Here is an 18,390-nt window from a genome sequence, read left to right as displayed (position 1 = left end):
TCACTTACTCTGGGTTCATTAATAAACGAAAAAGTGATTGTATTAAGTATAAAAAGTAGGATTTAAGTGGTTTCAAGTAATAACGGACAGAACAAAGTAAGTCACCAAACAAAATAAAGCAAAAACACGCAAGTTTAAGCCTAATACATTAAGAAACTGATTACAGGTAATATTTCACCCTCAGATGTTCCAATAAGCTTCTTTTACAGACTAGACTCCTTCCTAGTCTGGGCCCAATTATTTCCCCTGGTACAGTCCTTGTTAGTCCCAGCAGACATCTCAGGTGGTAACTAGGGGTTCTCATGAGGTTCTCTCGCCTCCTTTGTCCTGCTCCACCCCCTTTTATAGCTTTGGCACATGGGAAACTTTTGTCTCTCTGGGTCCCCACCCCTCCTTTTAAATGGAAAAGTACCAGATTTAAGATGGAGTTCATTATCAGGCGACATGGTCACATGCCCTGCGAGACCCCAGCCTCCACGTCCTGGGCTGGCCGATATGTACATAGGAAGAAGGTTTGCAAGTAAGCAGAGCCATTCACAGTTCATTGATTCTGAAGCATCCTTAATGGCTTCCACTTAATATGTTTACATCAGTAATACAAGTTTGTATCTTATTCTCCTAACTCCAGACATAGAAATAATACATGCAAGCAAACAGGATGAACACACTCAGTAGATTATAAGTTTTGTAATGATACGCTTTATGCAAAAGGTCTTTTGTAGGGTATTCCAGTTACATCATATTCACGTTCATAAGCATATTTTCATAAAGCATATTGAGTGCAACCTCACAGGGAGCTCCACTACTCCTTGCTTAGTTTCCTAGTACAAAAGGAGAACTCTTAGAGCAGAGCAAGGAGAAGATTTGATAGAATATAAAGCCCCAGACACAGTAGTTCTCAAACTTTTGTACTGGTGACCCCTTTCACTTAGCAAGCCTCTGAGTGCAATCCCCCTTATAAATTAAAAACCCATTTTTATATATTTAACACCACTATAAATGCTGGAGGCAAAGCGGGGTTTGGAGTGGAGGCTGACAGCTCAAGACCCCCATGAAATAGCCTTGAGACCCCCTGAGGGGTCCCGACCCCCCAGTTTGAGAACCCCTGCTCCAGAACTTTGCACGACGACCATACCTGGACATCCTAGAAACTAGATCAGGTCGGTCTCGTTAGCTCCAACCCTGGAGAGATCTACTAGCTTAACACAGCCAGAGAGTTTAGGGCAAGAGAGAAACCAGGGCTGATGCAGGAGTGCTCACCAGGAAAAATCCTAGTGAGAGCCAGTGAAGGAGAAACCTTGGGCTCTGATTTAGTGTCTGTTTTCCAGATAAGAATGAAGACTTACCAAGACAAAGTGGAGGGAGAGGGGACTGAGAGTTTTAGATGCTAACGCAGTGCGTGAGAACATGTGTGCTGAAAGCAGAATAGAGACTCTACCCATTCACAAAGGGGCTTATCAATCATTCCTCTTCCATGACAGAAACCTCAGATAGTGACTTAGTTTACATCTAGGAGCGGAGAAAACCCAGAGCACAAAAGGGCTACAAAACATACAGGCCTACCCTTGCAGAAGAAATAGTGAAAATATTTGCATGTGTTCTAACATTATGCCTTAAAAGACATCTGAAAACAAACTGCAAAAGCCTACAATTTCAGCATAGAAACCCAACTGAGGCTATATCCACATTTAAACCACTACAGCAACACAGGTGCAGCTGTGCCACTGTAACACTTCAGTGTAACCACTCTCTTCAGTGACACGAGGGGCTCTCCTATCGCTGTAGTTAATCCGCCTCCCAAAGAGGCAGTAGCGAGGTCAACAGAAAAATTCTTCTTGCCCTCTCTACACCAGGGGTTAGCTCAGCTTAATCACGCTGCTCAGAGATGTGGATTTTTTACACCCCTGAGCAATGTAGCCAGATTGACTTAACTTTTTGGTGTAGACCTGGCCCGAGTCTTGATGATCCTTTAAGTACACAATACTAAATGCAAAATCTGTATCTGTGATTATAAAACAGATTAAATATATGAATAAAGATAGACTCTTAATACTCTGGTAATTTTGGTCAGGAATGTAACATTAAAATGTCGGTAGGGAAATCAACTGCAGAATTACAAATGTCACTTACTAACGTGTAAGAGGCAAGGTGTAACCCCTACCTTAAAAGCATTCCTGTTATTTCCATTGTCAAGTTTCCTGTATTAATATTCCATCTTTTAGCCATCTCTGAATAAAAATTCATTGTTCCAATTCACTTCTGAAAAGCTCTTCACACTCAAAGCAAGAAATTGCTCAATCTCAGCAGCCTATGGTAAATCCTGACTCTTCAGCAATTATTGTAAGCATTTTTAACACCTAATCAAAACAATACAAGCTGTAGAACTACATATTTACAGTGTTCTGCAAACAAAAACTAATCCTGTAAGTGTTGCTTTTGAGAAAAAGACTCATCATCACATTCTTTTAAAAAAAAGGGGGGGAGGGGGAATAGAACTCTCATAATCCCCTTTTCTCGCCTGCCTTTGTACAAGCTGTTTGCTTATCGTATAATTTCTTGTGGTGAAATGCAGCCTGCATGCTTAGCAGCAGCTCCAGACTGAACACCCAAACTGATGTCATGTCCTATGTCCTGTATTCCAGTCTGGGTATTATTAGCAACCTTTACTTTAAAAATAACAAATGTGATCTAACGTAGACTGGCGAATCAGTCTGTGCAGCTTCAGGAACATCTTAAGACAAACGTTGGCTTGCTTTTTAAAAAAATGTATCAGACGTCTGAAGGAAATGCAGGCCTAAAACTTACTTCATGCTTCTTTTGCTTTAAAAAGAAAAATATATAGTAGTCACAACATAAAGGTATAAAGATAAAGATGGTTTCAGCATTCCAGTGTCCTCAGTAGAAGTGGGGGGCAGCCATGAGACCCCACCCCTGCTCCTCTTCTTCGTGCCCAAAGGCTGCCCCCCCCGGCTCCTCTTCTTCCTGCCCAAAGCCGTCCCACCCCCACCCCCACACACACAGACACACGCGCGCGGCCAGGCCAGAAGCCAGACCATGGTAAAAGCTGCCCAGGGAGCCTGGGTCACTGTAAGGAGTCCTGGACCTGTCCCAGGGCTCCCCACAGTGGCCCAGGCTCCCTGGCTGGCTCATGCCACAGCCTGGCTCGGTCAGGGTACCGAGGGGAGGGCGGGGGGGGGGGGGGATAAAGGAGGAAGTGGAGGAGCAGGAGCAAGGCAACTGAGAGGGGCCAGGTCTCACGACAAAGGGGATGCACTAATGCCCATAGCCACGCCCGCCCCCCGCCCCAGGGAAGAGGATGCGCTTCACGGCAGGGGAGCTCATCATCAGCTCCCCGCCGACGTGAAGCGAAGTCCCTGCCTGCCCAAGGCTTGCGGGGGGGGGGGGGAGAATGTGGCCCCCTATCTTCCAAACTATACCCATGTTAAAAACTGGGCAGACATAGCCCTTCCACTTTTTTAAGTGTGTGGGCCAAGGCACCCTTAACCCGCCAGGTTCCATCACTCCTACACAGACAGTTACGTTGGACCAGGAGTACTGAATTTCAATTCAACTGGATGCTAGGTGCTAAACTAATGTTTTAGAACACCTAATAATACACTGCATCTTTCATCCATTTTGATTTGCAGATCAGCTGATGCTACAAATGTTTCTTGAAAGAAACAAGCAGAGCTCTGACAACAAAATGAAACTATGCTCATCCTCCCAGACTAGTTCTGCAGTACTTTCTGCATTAGCCAAAGTTAGAGGATGACTCAGAGAGAAATGGGGAAAAAGCAATACCTCAAGCCAATTATTTTTAAACCAAAGTTGGGCAGGTGAGCCATAAGCCAATAGCCTCTACCTTGTTCTTGCACCAGAAAAATAATTTCACTTTTGATGCACAAATAAGGTGGCAAAAGCAACATAAGCTACTGAATTCAAAATTCCATAAATTCACCTTGTAGTTTTAGCAAATTTAGAGAGGCGGCTGAAGAGCTAAGCACAGAGCAACTCCAACAATGGAGAGCTGAAACACTAAAGATACGCTACAACGGAATTTTCAAAACTGGTCTTGTGTCCTTAAAGAAGGCCAGGAAAGCTGTTGTCTCAAGACTGTTTTGTTTTCTTGCTCATATTTTTACTTCAGAGATGTCAATAATGACGTCTAACCTCGCCCAGTTTTGCTAGAGGAATTCTTGGGTGTCCTATAGTAAAGACTTCTCACACCTGAATTGAAGGGTGAACCTTAAACAAAGATGTTCTCTGTCCAAAACCTTTATTAGTCATTGCACTTAAGGATGTGTATTAAAAAAACCCAACACGTGATTTAAAGAGTGACTAAATGCCTTCTTCTCACCTTGCACTCTTGTCTTCTGATATCATAATTTCACCAGTTTACCAATCACAACAACGTTTTTTCAGATTAAAATTTGAACAAACCTTTCAAGCTGTCATAGTACATCATAAGCGAGCATAAAAGGCCACAAACTTAATTTTTCCCCCCCTTTGCAAGTCACCTTTAACTAGATCAAGGATTTGGCTGCCAGCATAATTAAGAACAGTCATTCATTTAGGTATACTGTAGCTTACTGGGAGAGGCAAGTGAGGGCAGCTAGTGCAAGAGTGGCAGATTTGCCAGAAGGCGCAGAGGCCGTGGACCCTAAAATCTTTGCTAAAGAGAGGATTCAAACTCTTCAATCTAGATATAGTGGTTGAATACCAATCTAGGCCAGCTAAAGAGAGCACTTGCCTGAGGACAAATCCAGTATTAAGGAGACAAGACAGTCTACGGACCATAGAGTAAACAACATTAAGAATGCTTTGGGTCAAACACAATATAGCTGACACCACTCAATTGTCGAAACAATTCAAAGGCACTGCATGAGGTGTGTCTCAGGACATTCTTTGGACCACTGTTAGAATCAATTCCTAGTCCCGGTGATAGGTGCTGGCACTGTTGGATGGACTACTGGTGAGGATGTGCCTTTTTATAATTTTTGCTTTTTGATGTCACAAAAAGAGGCAGAAGCTTAAACACATGCCTTGAAATTAGTACTTTACTACACCAATGGAAATTTATAGGCAGATAGGCCCCAATTTTAAAAAAAACCACTCTATCCAAAAAAACACTTAAGAACTATCTTAAATCTCACTGAGTCTCCTGAATGGGGATGGATTTAAGCATATACTTAAATGCTTTGGCTAAATAAAGACCATATACAGCATGCTCAGAAATATTCATTAAGGCTTATTAGACAGTGTGAAACACTGGACTTACACAAATTATTCTTAAAGGGACCCCAATTTTAATTTATTCACTAAATATAACTAAATTAATTTAAACCCGTTTATAAAATATTTCAGACAAACAGTTATATTAAGTCATTTAGCAGAAGCCAAAAATATTCCAGAATATGTACTCCAAATGTGACACTGCACTCGACTTTAATGCCACTGAACGTAAGTCCATTCTAATTATTGATTTCATGGCATATTACGACAAAAGTCCTATTCAACATGATAGAGGATATTTAATACACGAAGTGGCTAAAGTCCGAAAAAAAATTGAAATCTGAACTACCTGCTCTATGTCCAACACTTTCATCCTCTATGTTGCCAATCATGTTTTCTTATATAAATATGTGCAGTCAGGCAATATCTGGCTTGAACAACTGTTCAAGTGCAAAGACTGCAACATAAATAAATCTTATACAATCTCAACAACATGATTGTGTCGGACTATAGATGTGGGTAATATCCAAGAATAGCTAAAATGATTCAGAACAAAATATCTATGTACAGATTCATAACAAGCAATCAAAAAATATAGCTTTCCCCTTATGCTGTATTACACACTGAAGAAATGCCTTAGGCTTGTGTAAACTTTACAAAGGGAATGAAAACTTTTTTTTTTTTAGAAACTCCAGATAACCAGTTTGTCTGAAGTCCAATAGTTATGAACAAAATAATATAGCAGTCATCATGATGGACAGGCCACTGAAATGTTGGGACTGACAATCAATTCAGTTTTCTTAAGACCCAAGGGGTAATTTTGACTCTTGACAAAACAGGCTTAACTCCTATTTCAGTCGATGGAAGCTGGACTTGTGTAAGAAAAGGTAACATAGGGTCTTCGCAACCTATGTGCTAACTTCTTTATGATTCCTAACACAAAACTTTCCTTGAATACTAAATACTTTGCTTTAATGGATTTTGTCACTAACAGTTCAAGAAATTCAGCTTTTAATATCTAGCCTGAATTTTGGTTAAAAAGTAACACTCCCAAAATGTAAGACGACCATTTGAATGAGTCTCCATTGTTCTTAAAGAAAATACCTGAACATCTTCTGTGAGCTACAGGATATATTTCTTAATATTAAGCTGAATGCTGATCATATATATATATATATATTGGCAAATGCAGCCATTTGGATATATAGCTCAACACTCAAGAAGATAAATATATTCTTACGCAGGAGAGCAACAGCTATCTAAACAACTCAAGGAAACTATTTAAAAGAACAAAGTTGGATCAATAAAGATATTACTTCACACACCTTGTCTCTCCAATATCCTGGGACCAACACAGCAAACAAAGAAAAACTGGTTTCAGAGTAACAGCCGTGTTAGTCTGTATTCGCAAAAAGAAAAGGAGTACTTGTGGCACCTTAGAGACTAACCAATTTATTTGAGCATAAAGCTTTCGTGAGCTACAGCTCACTTCATCGGATGCATACTGTGGAAACTGCAGCAGACTTTATATACACACAGAGAATATGAAACAATATCTCCTCCCACCCCACTGTCCTGCTGGTAATAGCTTATCTAAAGTGATCATCAAGTTGGGCCATTTCCAGCACAAATCCAGGTTCTCTCACCCTCCACCCCCCCCCCCCCCCACACACACACACACACACAAACTCACTCTCCTGCTGGTAATAGCCCATCCAAAGTGACCACTCTCTTCACAATGTGTATGATAATCAAGGTGGGCCATTTCCTGCACAAATCCAGGTTCTCTCACCCCCTCACCCCCCTCAAAAAACCACACACACAAACTCACTCTCCTGCTGGTAATAGCTTATCCAAAGTGCAGGAGAGTGAGTTTGTGTGTGTGATTTTTGGAGGGGGGTGAGGGAGTGAGAGAACCTGGATTTGTGCAGGAAATGGCCCACCTTGATTATCATACACATTGTGAAGAGAGTGGTCACTTTGGATGGGCTATTACCAGCAGGAGAGTGAGTTTGGGGGGGGGGGGCGGGGATGGAGGGTGAGAAAACCTGGATTTGTGCTGGAAATGGCCCAACTTGATGATCACTTTAGATAAGCTATTACCAGCAGGACAGTGGGGTGGGAGGAGGTATTGTTTCATGGTCTCTGTGTGTATATAATGTCTTCTGCAGTTTCCACGGTATGCATCCGATGAAGTGAGCTGTAGCTCATGAAAGCTCATGCTCAAATAAATTGGTTAGTCTCTAAGGTGCCACAAGTACTCTTTTTTTTTTTTTTTTGAAAAATCAGTTTTTCTTTAAGAAAAGAAAAAAAAAAAGAACACACAACATTCTTCTCGGGAATGCCCAAAGAGACAAGCCAACCACTGATTGCATGGACCTAAGATGACGATATGTAAGCAGATGGAGTTCCCAACCTGTACAGCAAAGAATCTCACAGGCACTGGATATAGTACAAACTTACCCTCTTCCTGGGGTCTGGTTTCATCTCTAACTCAAAACAGATACATACCTCATCAGTGTATAAAAATGATTTCTATTTTTTATTTAGATGTTGCTAATTCTTGACTAGCTTCCCATTTTATAGTCTTAAATTGCTAAAGTGCTTTGTAGTTGTTTCCTTAATTAGTTTCCTGTTAGCAGAATTTCAGATTTCATATAAGAGATTTGTTTCTATCAAGAACTTTCAAACATAAGATGCTCATCTATGCTGAAAAAGCAAAGTTCAAGACTTCATTAGCATCTTTACTGAGAGAACACCGCAAATTCCAAACACCAAAATCACCATCAAATATCCTGAACTGTATTTGCAATCAACACTACCTTGCGATAAATTGAACATCCACAAGGCAATAAATCTGAAATGCCTGGACCAGGCTATTCTCCCATCAGATCTTGCAGCTTGAAGTCAATAGGGCTTGTGCTTCTAAGCCAGGTGGCTCTGAAAATCCCAACTTTAAGTGACTTTGGGCTTGTCTGCATTGGCACTTTACAGCACTGCAACTTTCTCCCTAAGGGGTGGGGAAAAAAAGATCCCCCTGAAAGCTGCAAGTTTCAGCACTGTAAAGTGCCAGTGTAGACACTGCACCAGCGCTGGGAGCTATTCCCCTCGTGTAGGTGGGTTTTTTAGGGCACGACTACACAAGCCACATTAAAGTGCTGCCGCAGCAGTGCTTTAACACTGCCAGTGAAGACATGCCCTAAATATGTGTTTACGGAGTCTAACATTTCAGGTCTTGTTTTATAACAGCTGTTTTAAATGTTTGTTTTTTAAATAAAGTCTGGACTTCTCGTTGTTAAAAATAAAATCGTTTGCAAGTGGCAGGTTTTATTCTATGAAAAAAAGCTTTTAATAAAAATATAAGTTTAGCCCTTCACGGTGAGAACATTTATGCACATGCTTAACTTTAAACACCATTTGAAGCCAACAGGACTATTCATGTGATTGAAGTTACACACCCGATTCTTTCTGTGTTTGCAGGCTCAGTGCCTTAACTGTAAATGTTCTGTCCTTGCCAACAGCCAATTTATAAAATTCAAACACATACGCTACCAAGTGGTATTTATAATCATTATAAATGTTAATCTAAAATAGCACAAATTTTCAAATTAGTTTGAGCCTCAGACTCATTTAAATCCATTATTTTAAAAAATATCAAAATACATTAAATCATCACAGTAAATTGCCTTGATTTAAATTGCTCCACCTTGTATCTCTGCCTAAGTTATCCCCCAAACCTTGGCTATTCCTAGGATTTCTTTGCAAATACTTCCGTCCCAGACCTTAGCTCCCTTTTCCTTCACTTCAACCTTCTTTATAATCAGAGCGGAGTTAATGAATCATGTCTGCTACAGTGAGTCAGCAGGAATCAGTCAGCCACTTTCTGCATGGTTCCAACACTTGCTAACAGCATGGATCAATAGAAGAACCTTACCATTCCATCTATAGCATGAATTATGAGCATTCTAGCACTCTCCTGTGAAGTGTCCAATATTGGCAACTGCTAAAAATATGATCACTGGTATGATCCAATACGACAATTCCTATGCAAAACTTTGTTTTAATGTAGATTCAAATGGCAAGGAGATCCTCTTAATTATAACTAGTCTAAGACAGTTTTATAAAAAACAGTTAAGAGCTGTGACATCTTTCTGAACAGATTTTGAATAGAAGATTACCAATTTAAAAGCACAAAACAATTCTGGGGCAAATAAATCTATTACGTGGTAGTGAAAACAGCTGTTTTTTTTAGAACAAACATTGCCTGGAAGTCTTGAAAATTAACAAGGCAATGATTTTCGCTATCTAAACAGAGAGCGGCTAAAAAGGCAGGACATTTAAAAAAAATACAGACTGGGTCCTTTATATGCCTTCAGGTTTTTTGAGCATTTAGGCTTCAGATTTTCAGGCTTTTCTCACAAGGGACAGAAACTCTCTTTTTAATTAAATCTGAGAATCTCACATAATCACATGACACCAGGAGTTGGGACTTTAAGAAAGATCAAGTAACTTGTGATAGAACTCCAAGAGTTGGCATAACAAACAATGACAAGTAAACTGGAGACCTAAAATTCTCAGTTTTAGTGGTCTGTTATTGGTAACAATATACAGTTTTATAAACACCATCCCTTCAAGGATAATAGTGCAATGGCCCAGACAGCTGAAAAAGTTATCAGAAGGTCTCAGTGGATGCTCCAAAACACTAAAGAAAATTGAAAATACTGACATTAAAAAGCAATTTTACTCAGCTCTGGACTAAAAAAGGCGGGGGAGGGCACGCCACACGTAGTGGAACTGCAAAATTGCAGAAAATGACACTCAAAACTATCTAGTATTAGGATAGCATGCTATTGCTGATCTTGATGAAATGTATTAAGAAATATTGCAAACCTTCATGGACTAACTCACAACTCATATTATAAGTCAATTACTATTTATCCACAACCTGGACTAATTACTTCATGTTCATTTATAATACCTATAACTATTCTGGTTTGTTTTTCTTTAATTCCTGACTATGAGTCTTCTTACAACCACTGATTTCTTTATCCTCTCTGACTTAACATACGGTCATTATGATTGGAGGTTTCTTTTTCCATTCCAAATTATTCCTGCACTTCTTTTCTGTAGTTTACTTTCCCCCAAAACAATGCTATATTTCTGTGCATATATGTATGCTTGAGAGAGAGAGAGAGAGCGCGCGCGCGCAGCTTTCCGGAACATACTATTTTCTAAGATTTGAGGTGAATTTAAGAGATTAAAATAGAAACTAACAAATCTTTAGCAACTAATATTATTACTGAATCATTTTGCCATTTAAGAAAAGAAAGGAGCAAGTGGATCTTTTTTGGCAAGATCTCTTTTATTGATGCAAAGACATATGGTCATAAGCAACTGTATTATCATAATGTTCCACATCTCAGTTATATAAAAGGTATTTATAACTGAAGTTTAAAAATAACTGAAGTTTGCTGTTGCCGTAAACACACAATCAACCACAAAGTTTCTGTCTCAAAGCTATGCCATTGCATCTGAGAACAAGAGCAAGCATGGAAGTGAAAGAATCAGAAAAATAAAACAGTTCTTTGGTTAGCCTATGCTCTTGGGCTAGGTTTTAATTACAAGGTTTGTGATTCTTTAATATTATTTTTTAAAATAAAGCAGTCTCTCTCTTCTTCAGCACCAGCCCTCTCCAGTTTCCCATTCAGCTGAAAAGGTAACAGCAAACGTGCTTCAGGAACACAGATGATGCAACCATAGAGCTTTGAAATAATCCCCAGTGGCTGGCCTATTTCTTTTGCTCATCTTTATTCAGTGGCTGAGCCAACTTCTAATTCTAATTTCTGAAAGTGGGAGAGGAGAAAATGCTCAGAAGAAAAAAAGGATAGTCATATACTAGTGAGAGACAAGGTAGGTGAGGTAATATCTTTTATTGGACCAACTTTTGTTGGAAGGTATAAACTCTTAAGCTAGAGAGAGCTCTTCTTCTGCTAGAGAGTTTCTTAACCATGAAAAACTACATTACCCAAACTTAACTTGGTCCTATAGGCCATAATTCTGTTGCCCCATGTTTGTAAAATTCCAAGAAACTAAGTTTACTTATAAGCCCAATAGTTAGAGACTGGCTGATGCTCCAAGACTTGAAGATTTATGTCCCTTCAAAAGGGATTACTTCTCCTCAGTACTTTAATTTAAAAACTGGATATTCTTGTTATCCATGGGAATGGATAATTCTTTTCTGAATCCTCTTAAGACTTTGGCGTTGGTTATATATTGTGTCAGTAAGTTTCAGAGTTTAACCATGAATCATGTGGAAACATATTTCCTTTTACTGGATTTGAATTTACCACCTTTCAAAAACAGAGTGTCCGCTACTGTATATTCTTTAGACAACTGCAGTGTCAAAATGATCACATTTTATACAAAAGAGATACGTTTTTAATTCCAGCCCACTCTCTAATCGAATGCTACAGATTTGATCTGTGAGCTGTCTGTGGCAGGGACTATCATTTCAACTTAGTTTACACTTTTCCTACATTACAGATTTGTATATTGACAAAACAGCCACTTCATGGAAATGCTCAGGGGAAAGGAAAGAGGTTTTAGAAACTGGACATGATGCCACTGGAGCTTTTTGGAACCAAGCCGAAGGCGGAAGCTGTTCAGAATCATGGGATAAGGATGCTAGGCTGGATGTTTCTGCTAAACTAGCAGAAATGAAGTTGTTAGCAATACTGATGATTAAATTGCCATCCACAGGTTTCAGAATCAACAGCACATTAAGATGTAAGGGTTGGTTCACTTCATTGAGCTATTATTTCAGGCTGTCTGAAAACTCTCAATCAGCACAGCTAGTTCAAGTTCTCAACGTCTTTGGTACTGCCACCAAACTACTAGAAAATATATTTTTAAAAACCATGAAAGCTTAAAATTTAAACAAGTTTGAAGCAAAGTATGGAGAAAAGATAGATGCCTCCGCAAATTCTGGGACTGTAGAATCATACAACCCTGATTATATTCTTTTACCTAACAATAAGAAAACATTTTTTACTTTTCCATTAAAAGTTTCTTTCACGCAATATTGCTTTAGGTTCTCATTTTTTGTTTTTCTCTCCAGATGTTGACATTGTTCAGATTGGCAGCAATCTGTGAACTCGTATCATATAAAAACATGTTCCAAAAGCTAACCAAGCTAACAGAAAGTAACACAGTAACAAATTCTTTAATTTGCTTCACTTGTAATCTTCTTATACCAGAGGATTTCTCCAAAATCCCAAAAATTTAAGTCTGCAACTGTGTTATTGGAGTTAAGTGTTAAAAGCATGACAGACAGCACACTAAATGAACATACTACCATACATAAACCCAATTATACTCGTATTAGTAGTTTACTCCTATTCGTTGTATGTTCTTACAATTTACTTAACAAAATACTTATTAACTAATAAATATTTAGTAAAAACCCATATGCAGTGCTAGCAACTCTTCAGATGTTAACTGGGAGAATGTTTTCCAATTTTTGTTGCTGTTGTTCTCTTGATTGGTTTTGTTTTGAGAGAGAGGGGAGCAGGATTGGAATGAAAAACAGCAAAGAATTAAAAATCTCCAGAAAGAATGCGTGCAAGTAATCTTATATTTTGCAAATTAGGGAATTCTGAATTTTATAGTAAGATGATATAAAGGGAGAAATAACCGACTGAGTAGGTAAATGAGCAACAAACATAATTTCAGTGTAAAGATACTCTTAAAAAAGCCAAACCAACCATTCGAAACGTACTGCAACTTAGATGTGATCCAAATGTTCTGTCGACCAGCTATCTGCAACCAACAGCTTGTGGGCATTATTTCACAGAGATGTTTGAAAACAAACCAGTCAATAAAAATGAAGTTGCCAATTAATCAGTTATACACAATTGCTAAGTTATGAAATTATTTTGTGGAGCTTCATACTCTAAAAAGACTACTGATAGAAGGAAAAATGTTTGTTTTCCTTCAAAGATCTCACATGCAAACTAATATGCCCCATGTTGAACTTTCACAACTAAATATTTAACAAACACAAATGCAAAGATCAAACACCACAAACCTTCATGAAGTCATGCTATGAGAGTCTGTATCACTGTGGCATAAAGCTTGCACAAAACACTGGCCAGCCAGCACAGAATAAAGAAAGATCATCTGATCGACTGCACAAGCACCCTCTGGCAAAGAATTTGCTTCAAATTCTTGACATCTCACTTTGTATTTCCACTCTCTTTTGCTTTGTTTTATGACACATGAAGTAATTTATAATCTTTCTCCAGAAAGTGTGTTTCTTAAAAGTCACTACGTTAAGAATTTTGTTAGGTAATAATGTTTTGTATTTTCATTAACTGCAATAACTTTCTAAGGGCTAACATAAAAAATGAATTAAAGTACAACCTGTTTAGACATCTTAATTTTAGTATTATTAACATGCTAGAACCATCTCACTTGTAAATAACATTGGAACAACTAGAGCATTCAAAACAGAGCTGACAGAAATCTTGATATTTCCACTAATACTCTAATTAAAAAAGAAAATCTCAGCTAATAAAATGAGATTGTTCACTAAGAAATAACAGGAAGACAACTTAATTGTGCCTGATTGTCTGATTTCAATAAATTAACACAATTAGTGGAAATAGATAAAATAGAAAATATCAATTAAAGAGAATGATAATTAGAAGCAGAAATGGCTTTCCAACTATATATATCGCTTGTTCATACTCATGACAATTTTTGCTTAGTGGATCTTACATTCTTCAACACAAGATAGTCACATGGGATGAAACAAGGAAGTTATTTAAACAAGTATAAGGTCAGTGCACTAATAATAAGAAATGCATTTTTTTTAAAATGTTTCAAGAAGCTTTAGAATTCTCCATGTGCCATTTCAAACAATTTCTCATCCTTGTCCTAACTTCTAATTTCCGGTCACCCACCCCGAAGATTTCTTAAACAAGAACTGCAGGAATTTCTGTTACTTTCTGAATTCCAAAAGCAATTTTAAACTGCAGGAGAAAAACTTCTATTCCTAGAAGGAAGATTTTAAAAGACTCTAAAGCGAGCAGCAAACTCTCAGATAGGAGCAAATATTCTGAAAATGCAGAATATCACTCTTCAGCAGAGAGCACTAAAAGGATGGGTGAGGGAAGGGCCCCTAAAACTAGACACAATTAATCTTTCCCACAGAAACACAAAACTGATAAAAAAATCCAACCCTGATTCCACAAGCACTTATACATGTAAGGGGGACTAACTCACCGTCTTCATGTAGAATTATTCACATGCATAACTGTTTGCAGGATCAGAACCCAAGACAGTATTGCAGCAAAATAAAGATGTAAAAAATCTGCCCTCTTCTTCTACCTCCTGTTTTCTGTCTCTACGTGTAACCTTATTTTAGTTTTCACTTAATAGCATCTAGGTGGAGATTTAACTCATTCATATTTAAAATAATACTGGGTTGAATCAAGTGGACAGAACCCAAACCATTTAAAAATTAATCCTGCAAGATTCCCTGAGATCACTCTCAGCTGTAAGCACTACACTCCACAAGAAGCGTTTATTAGATTCAGGGTCTGATCTCAAGCTCCTTAATTTTAAACTCATGGAATAATTTTAACGTTTGAGTTCTATGTATTTTCTTAACTGTTTCAGGAGAAGTTTTTAAAAAATGCGTTCCTGCCTCATCTCATCTATCTAGAGTAAGATATTCTGAAGGGACCCCCTGGGAAATAAAGATTTGTGGTTCATTGCTGAATGGCAGTCTGTAGGTTTTTGCTTGGCTGTTTATACTGAGCTTGCCCTTTGTTTTTATTACACTCCCATTCTTTGAATTCCTCCTTCCTAGCAAGGCGTTAATCGCTTTATTCAGAGAGAGAGAACCTCTGCCTTTGAAGGAAAGATTTGGAAAACAAGAACAGAACAAGATCAGAAGATGACTATCTGTCCTGATTTTGTATGAAGGGGAGCAACGAGGCTGCACTTGCGTTTGTTACCCACTAAGATTCACTGTGTATACGATGAACCCTATTTAAGAAATTAAGTTATGATTCCTTCTCTCTTTTCAGAGCCTCCTCAATTCCAAAGGCGCTAGGACATATTTAATTCTTCTTTCTACCCATCCAAAGTTCCCTTAACAGGGGGGAAACCCTCGAGCATCTACAAAAGCTCAGCACAACAGCAAAGCTGTCAGACCTTTCCTAAACTGTGCATGGTGCTGGGATGTTTTTCCCAAGGGAACCCTCCCCTCCCCGGAATTACATGGCAACAATTCAGAAAGGAGAGGGAAACAGAAAGCGTACACGCGAGTATTAGTTTTAACGGGGACTGAGTGGCAGCCCCCCCAACATCGTCCTGGCTATTTTCCTGCTCGCAGGCATGGCCGTGTTGCATGCAGCACGGGCTGCCTGCTGGGCAGGGACATGAATGGAAAGGAGAGTTGTTAAACACCTAGCGGTGGGAGGATTTCTCCAGGCTGCAGCTTTCATGACAGCCTGTCTTTGCTGCACTGCAGAGGCGCCATCTTCTCGCTCTGAATCTTCGCTCGCCCTGTACCCACCCGGCCGAGAGAAACCCGCCTCAGCCCGGCTCCACACGCGCGGAGCCGGGGCCAGCGCCTGCCCCTTGCAAAGCCGGGAGAAGGCGTCTCCTCCCCGCCCACCCCCCAGCGGATGTCCCTCGCTCCCAGCCCACCTGAGCAGAGCCCGGGGGCATGAACCCCCCCCGCTCCCGGCCAGGGGCAGGAGGGGGTAAAGCAGCCTCTCCGCGGGGACCCGGCCCGCAGAGGCCGGGGAAGGGGCAGCTCCGCCCGGCTGAGGCGCCAACCCTTTGTTCCCCAGCGGCTGGGCGGGAGGGGATTGCCCCGGGCTCCGCCGCAGCGCACGGACCCCAGCAGCAGGCGCCTCCCCGGGGGCCCTGCGAGGGACGCTCGCCCCCCACTACTCATCGCCTGCACCGCAGCGCGGGGGGGGACGACCCACGCCGAGGGGCTGCGCCCCGCGCTCCCCGAGAGAGGAGGTCTCTCCTGTCCCCGCCCCGGGAGCAGCACCGCTGAAATTAGCCAGGAACAAGGCACCGGGCGTTGCTCCAAGCTCCCCAGGCGTCCGTGCGCCGCGGGGCATCCCCGCCGGAGGGGATGCACGATTGTTCCCTCTGCCCCCGCCGAGGAGCACCCAAGCCCCAGTGCACACCGCCCGCCCCCCTCCGGTAAGGGGCGGGCATTGCCGCCTCCGGGCGATGTCTCCCGCACCCCCGGGGCGGAGAGCTCGCACACAATGAAACCCAGCAGCGAGCCGGAGGCGCGCAGGGGCTGCGGTCGGTGCACGGCACTTCGCAGCTTGCTTCCTCCCACCCCCCCAACCACTTTTTTTTTTTTTTTGGTTCCCTGCACTGCTCAGCTGGAGAAGCCCATTGTTCAGCGGTGGGAGGGAGCCTGGCCACGGAAGGGGCTGGGGGGAGCCCAGCCCCTCCTTTCGGGAGACAGGCAAGGGTCCCTTCGCCCACCTTTGCGGCGCCTGGATGTGGCCGAGCCACCCGGCGACAAGGGCGGCTCTGGGCTCTCCACAGACAAAGGCTCCGGGAAGCCGAGCAGGAGGGAAGAGAGTGGCAGCCCCCCGCCCGCCTGCCTGCCCCTTACCTCGACAGCCCGGGCCGTGCAGGAGCAGGCCAGCAGGAGGAGCGCTAAATGGGGCAGCATCGCCTCGGGGGGAACGGGGGACCGGCTGTAAATCCGCGCGTCCGCTACCAGCCGCCGTCGCCGCCGGGGGATCGGAGTGAGCTGCGGCAGCACCAGCCGAGCTCCGGCGAGAGCGCGAGTCAGCTGATATCCCAGCCCACCCAGAGCCGCGGCAGAGGCAGCGCGCACACCCCGGGGAGACCCCTAGCGGAGGCGCGGGGAAAGCGCAGCCGGCCCGGGCCCGGGCCCAAGCCGACTCCCTGCCCGCCGAGGCTCGCAGCCACAGAGCACAGTGCACGCCCGTCTGTGTTCCCCCAGACTGGAGGGGAGCGGTGCCTCTGTGCGTGAGACCGGTGTCAGGCCCGCTCCTCTTCTGTATTTCCTGCACGATGCAGGCGGGAGCTATTTTTAGGGACGGCAAACTGCCTTTCTGTTGCAAAATGTAGCACTGGAGACGCCGAGCTCTGCCTGCCTCACCTCACCCCTCTGCTGAGATTGCTGTCAGACCCGCTGCTTGCGCCACAGCCAGAGAGGCAGAGCGCATCATTTTAACGAAATTCAATCCAAATAAAAGACAGCTGCTTCCAAGCTCATGTCGGAGGGGCAGCAGTTCTTTATGTCCTGGAGCCCATCTCCTAGGACCAAGAGTTCAGGCATTAAACTGATGCTGGATTTGTATTCATGCTTCGTAACTAGAACATCTTTTTAATTGCCCTGGGATCACTGATATTTTCCTTGCTCTGAAAGCTATTGTAATTCTCTGCCTGCAGCAGTTTCTGCTGATATCTTTTACAGAATGCCCATATACCTAGGGGTACTTTGTTGACTGATCAGTCATCCCTGTTTTAAAATATATATATATATATAATATGCAGAGATAACCCCCAAAATGTTTGTGAAGTCTCCACAAATACACATTCACAAGTTAATTGCAGATTATTTGGAGAAATTTTGCTCTTCATTAATTTTTTTACAGACCAGTTAGCTGTCACATTAAACTAGTCTCTTCAAACATTGATAAAGTTATATCATGATCTAATGACCTTATTGGGGTGCTAGATCCTGTAGGTAAGCATAGGTTCAATTCCCTAGACCCCAGTCCTGCAAACACAAGAGCAAGGCCAAAATTCTACAACTGATACCTTGTAGGTGGATAGCTGTGCCCGTAAGGGGGCACCATTTCTTACTACGAATTGCAGCATCTGTGCTTGAATTTATGGGACTACTCACATGAGTAAAACTAGGTACAGGTGTAAGTGCTTGTAGGATTGGGACCCAAGACCCATACATGATGAAAAACTATTTTCTTGTGGCCTCAACAGAATTAATATTGTATAATATAATGTGTACAATCGGCAAGGAAGCCTAAATGGATAATCTTTATCATAGTTTCACACTGAAATGTGTGAAAGTTAGAAAAATAGCATATTTTGTTGTGAACAGTTATCTTCATCCAC

General features: G+C 41.8%; 1 protein-coding gene across 4 annotated transcripts in view; it reads right to left on the bottom strand.

Annotated features, from left to right (window-relative positions):
• The window catches only part of APP (amyloid beta precursor protein), a 298,757-nt gene extending 281,753 nt beyond the window's left edge, over positions 1-17,004 (bottom strand). For all 4 annotated transcript variants that reach the window (XM_077819733.1, XM_077819738.1, XM_077819747.1 and 1 more), the window contains exon 1: positions 16,895-17,004. In XM_077819733.1, coding sequence (XP_077675859.1) covers positions 16,895-16,954 — 60 coding nt within the window. In that variant the 5' untranslated portion in view covers positions 16,955-17,004. The remainder of the gene's footprint in view (positions 1-16,894) is intronic.
• Between the last annotated feature and the right edge of the window lie 1,386 nt (positions 17,005-18,390).

This window comes from Eretmochelys imbricata, chromosome 1 (genome assembly GCF_965152235.1).
Source record: "Eretmochelys imbricata isolate rEreImb1 chromosome 1, rEreImb1.hap1, whole genome shotgun sequence".
In the NCBI taxonomy this organism is placed as follows: Eukaryota; Metazoa; Chordata; order Testudines; family Cheloniidae; genus Eretmochelys; species Eretmochelys imbricata.
The sequence above is the reverse complement of the archived record's forward strand: the minus strand, read 5'-3'. Positions and strand labels throughout refer to the sequence as shown.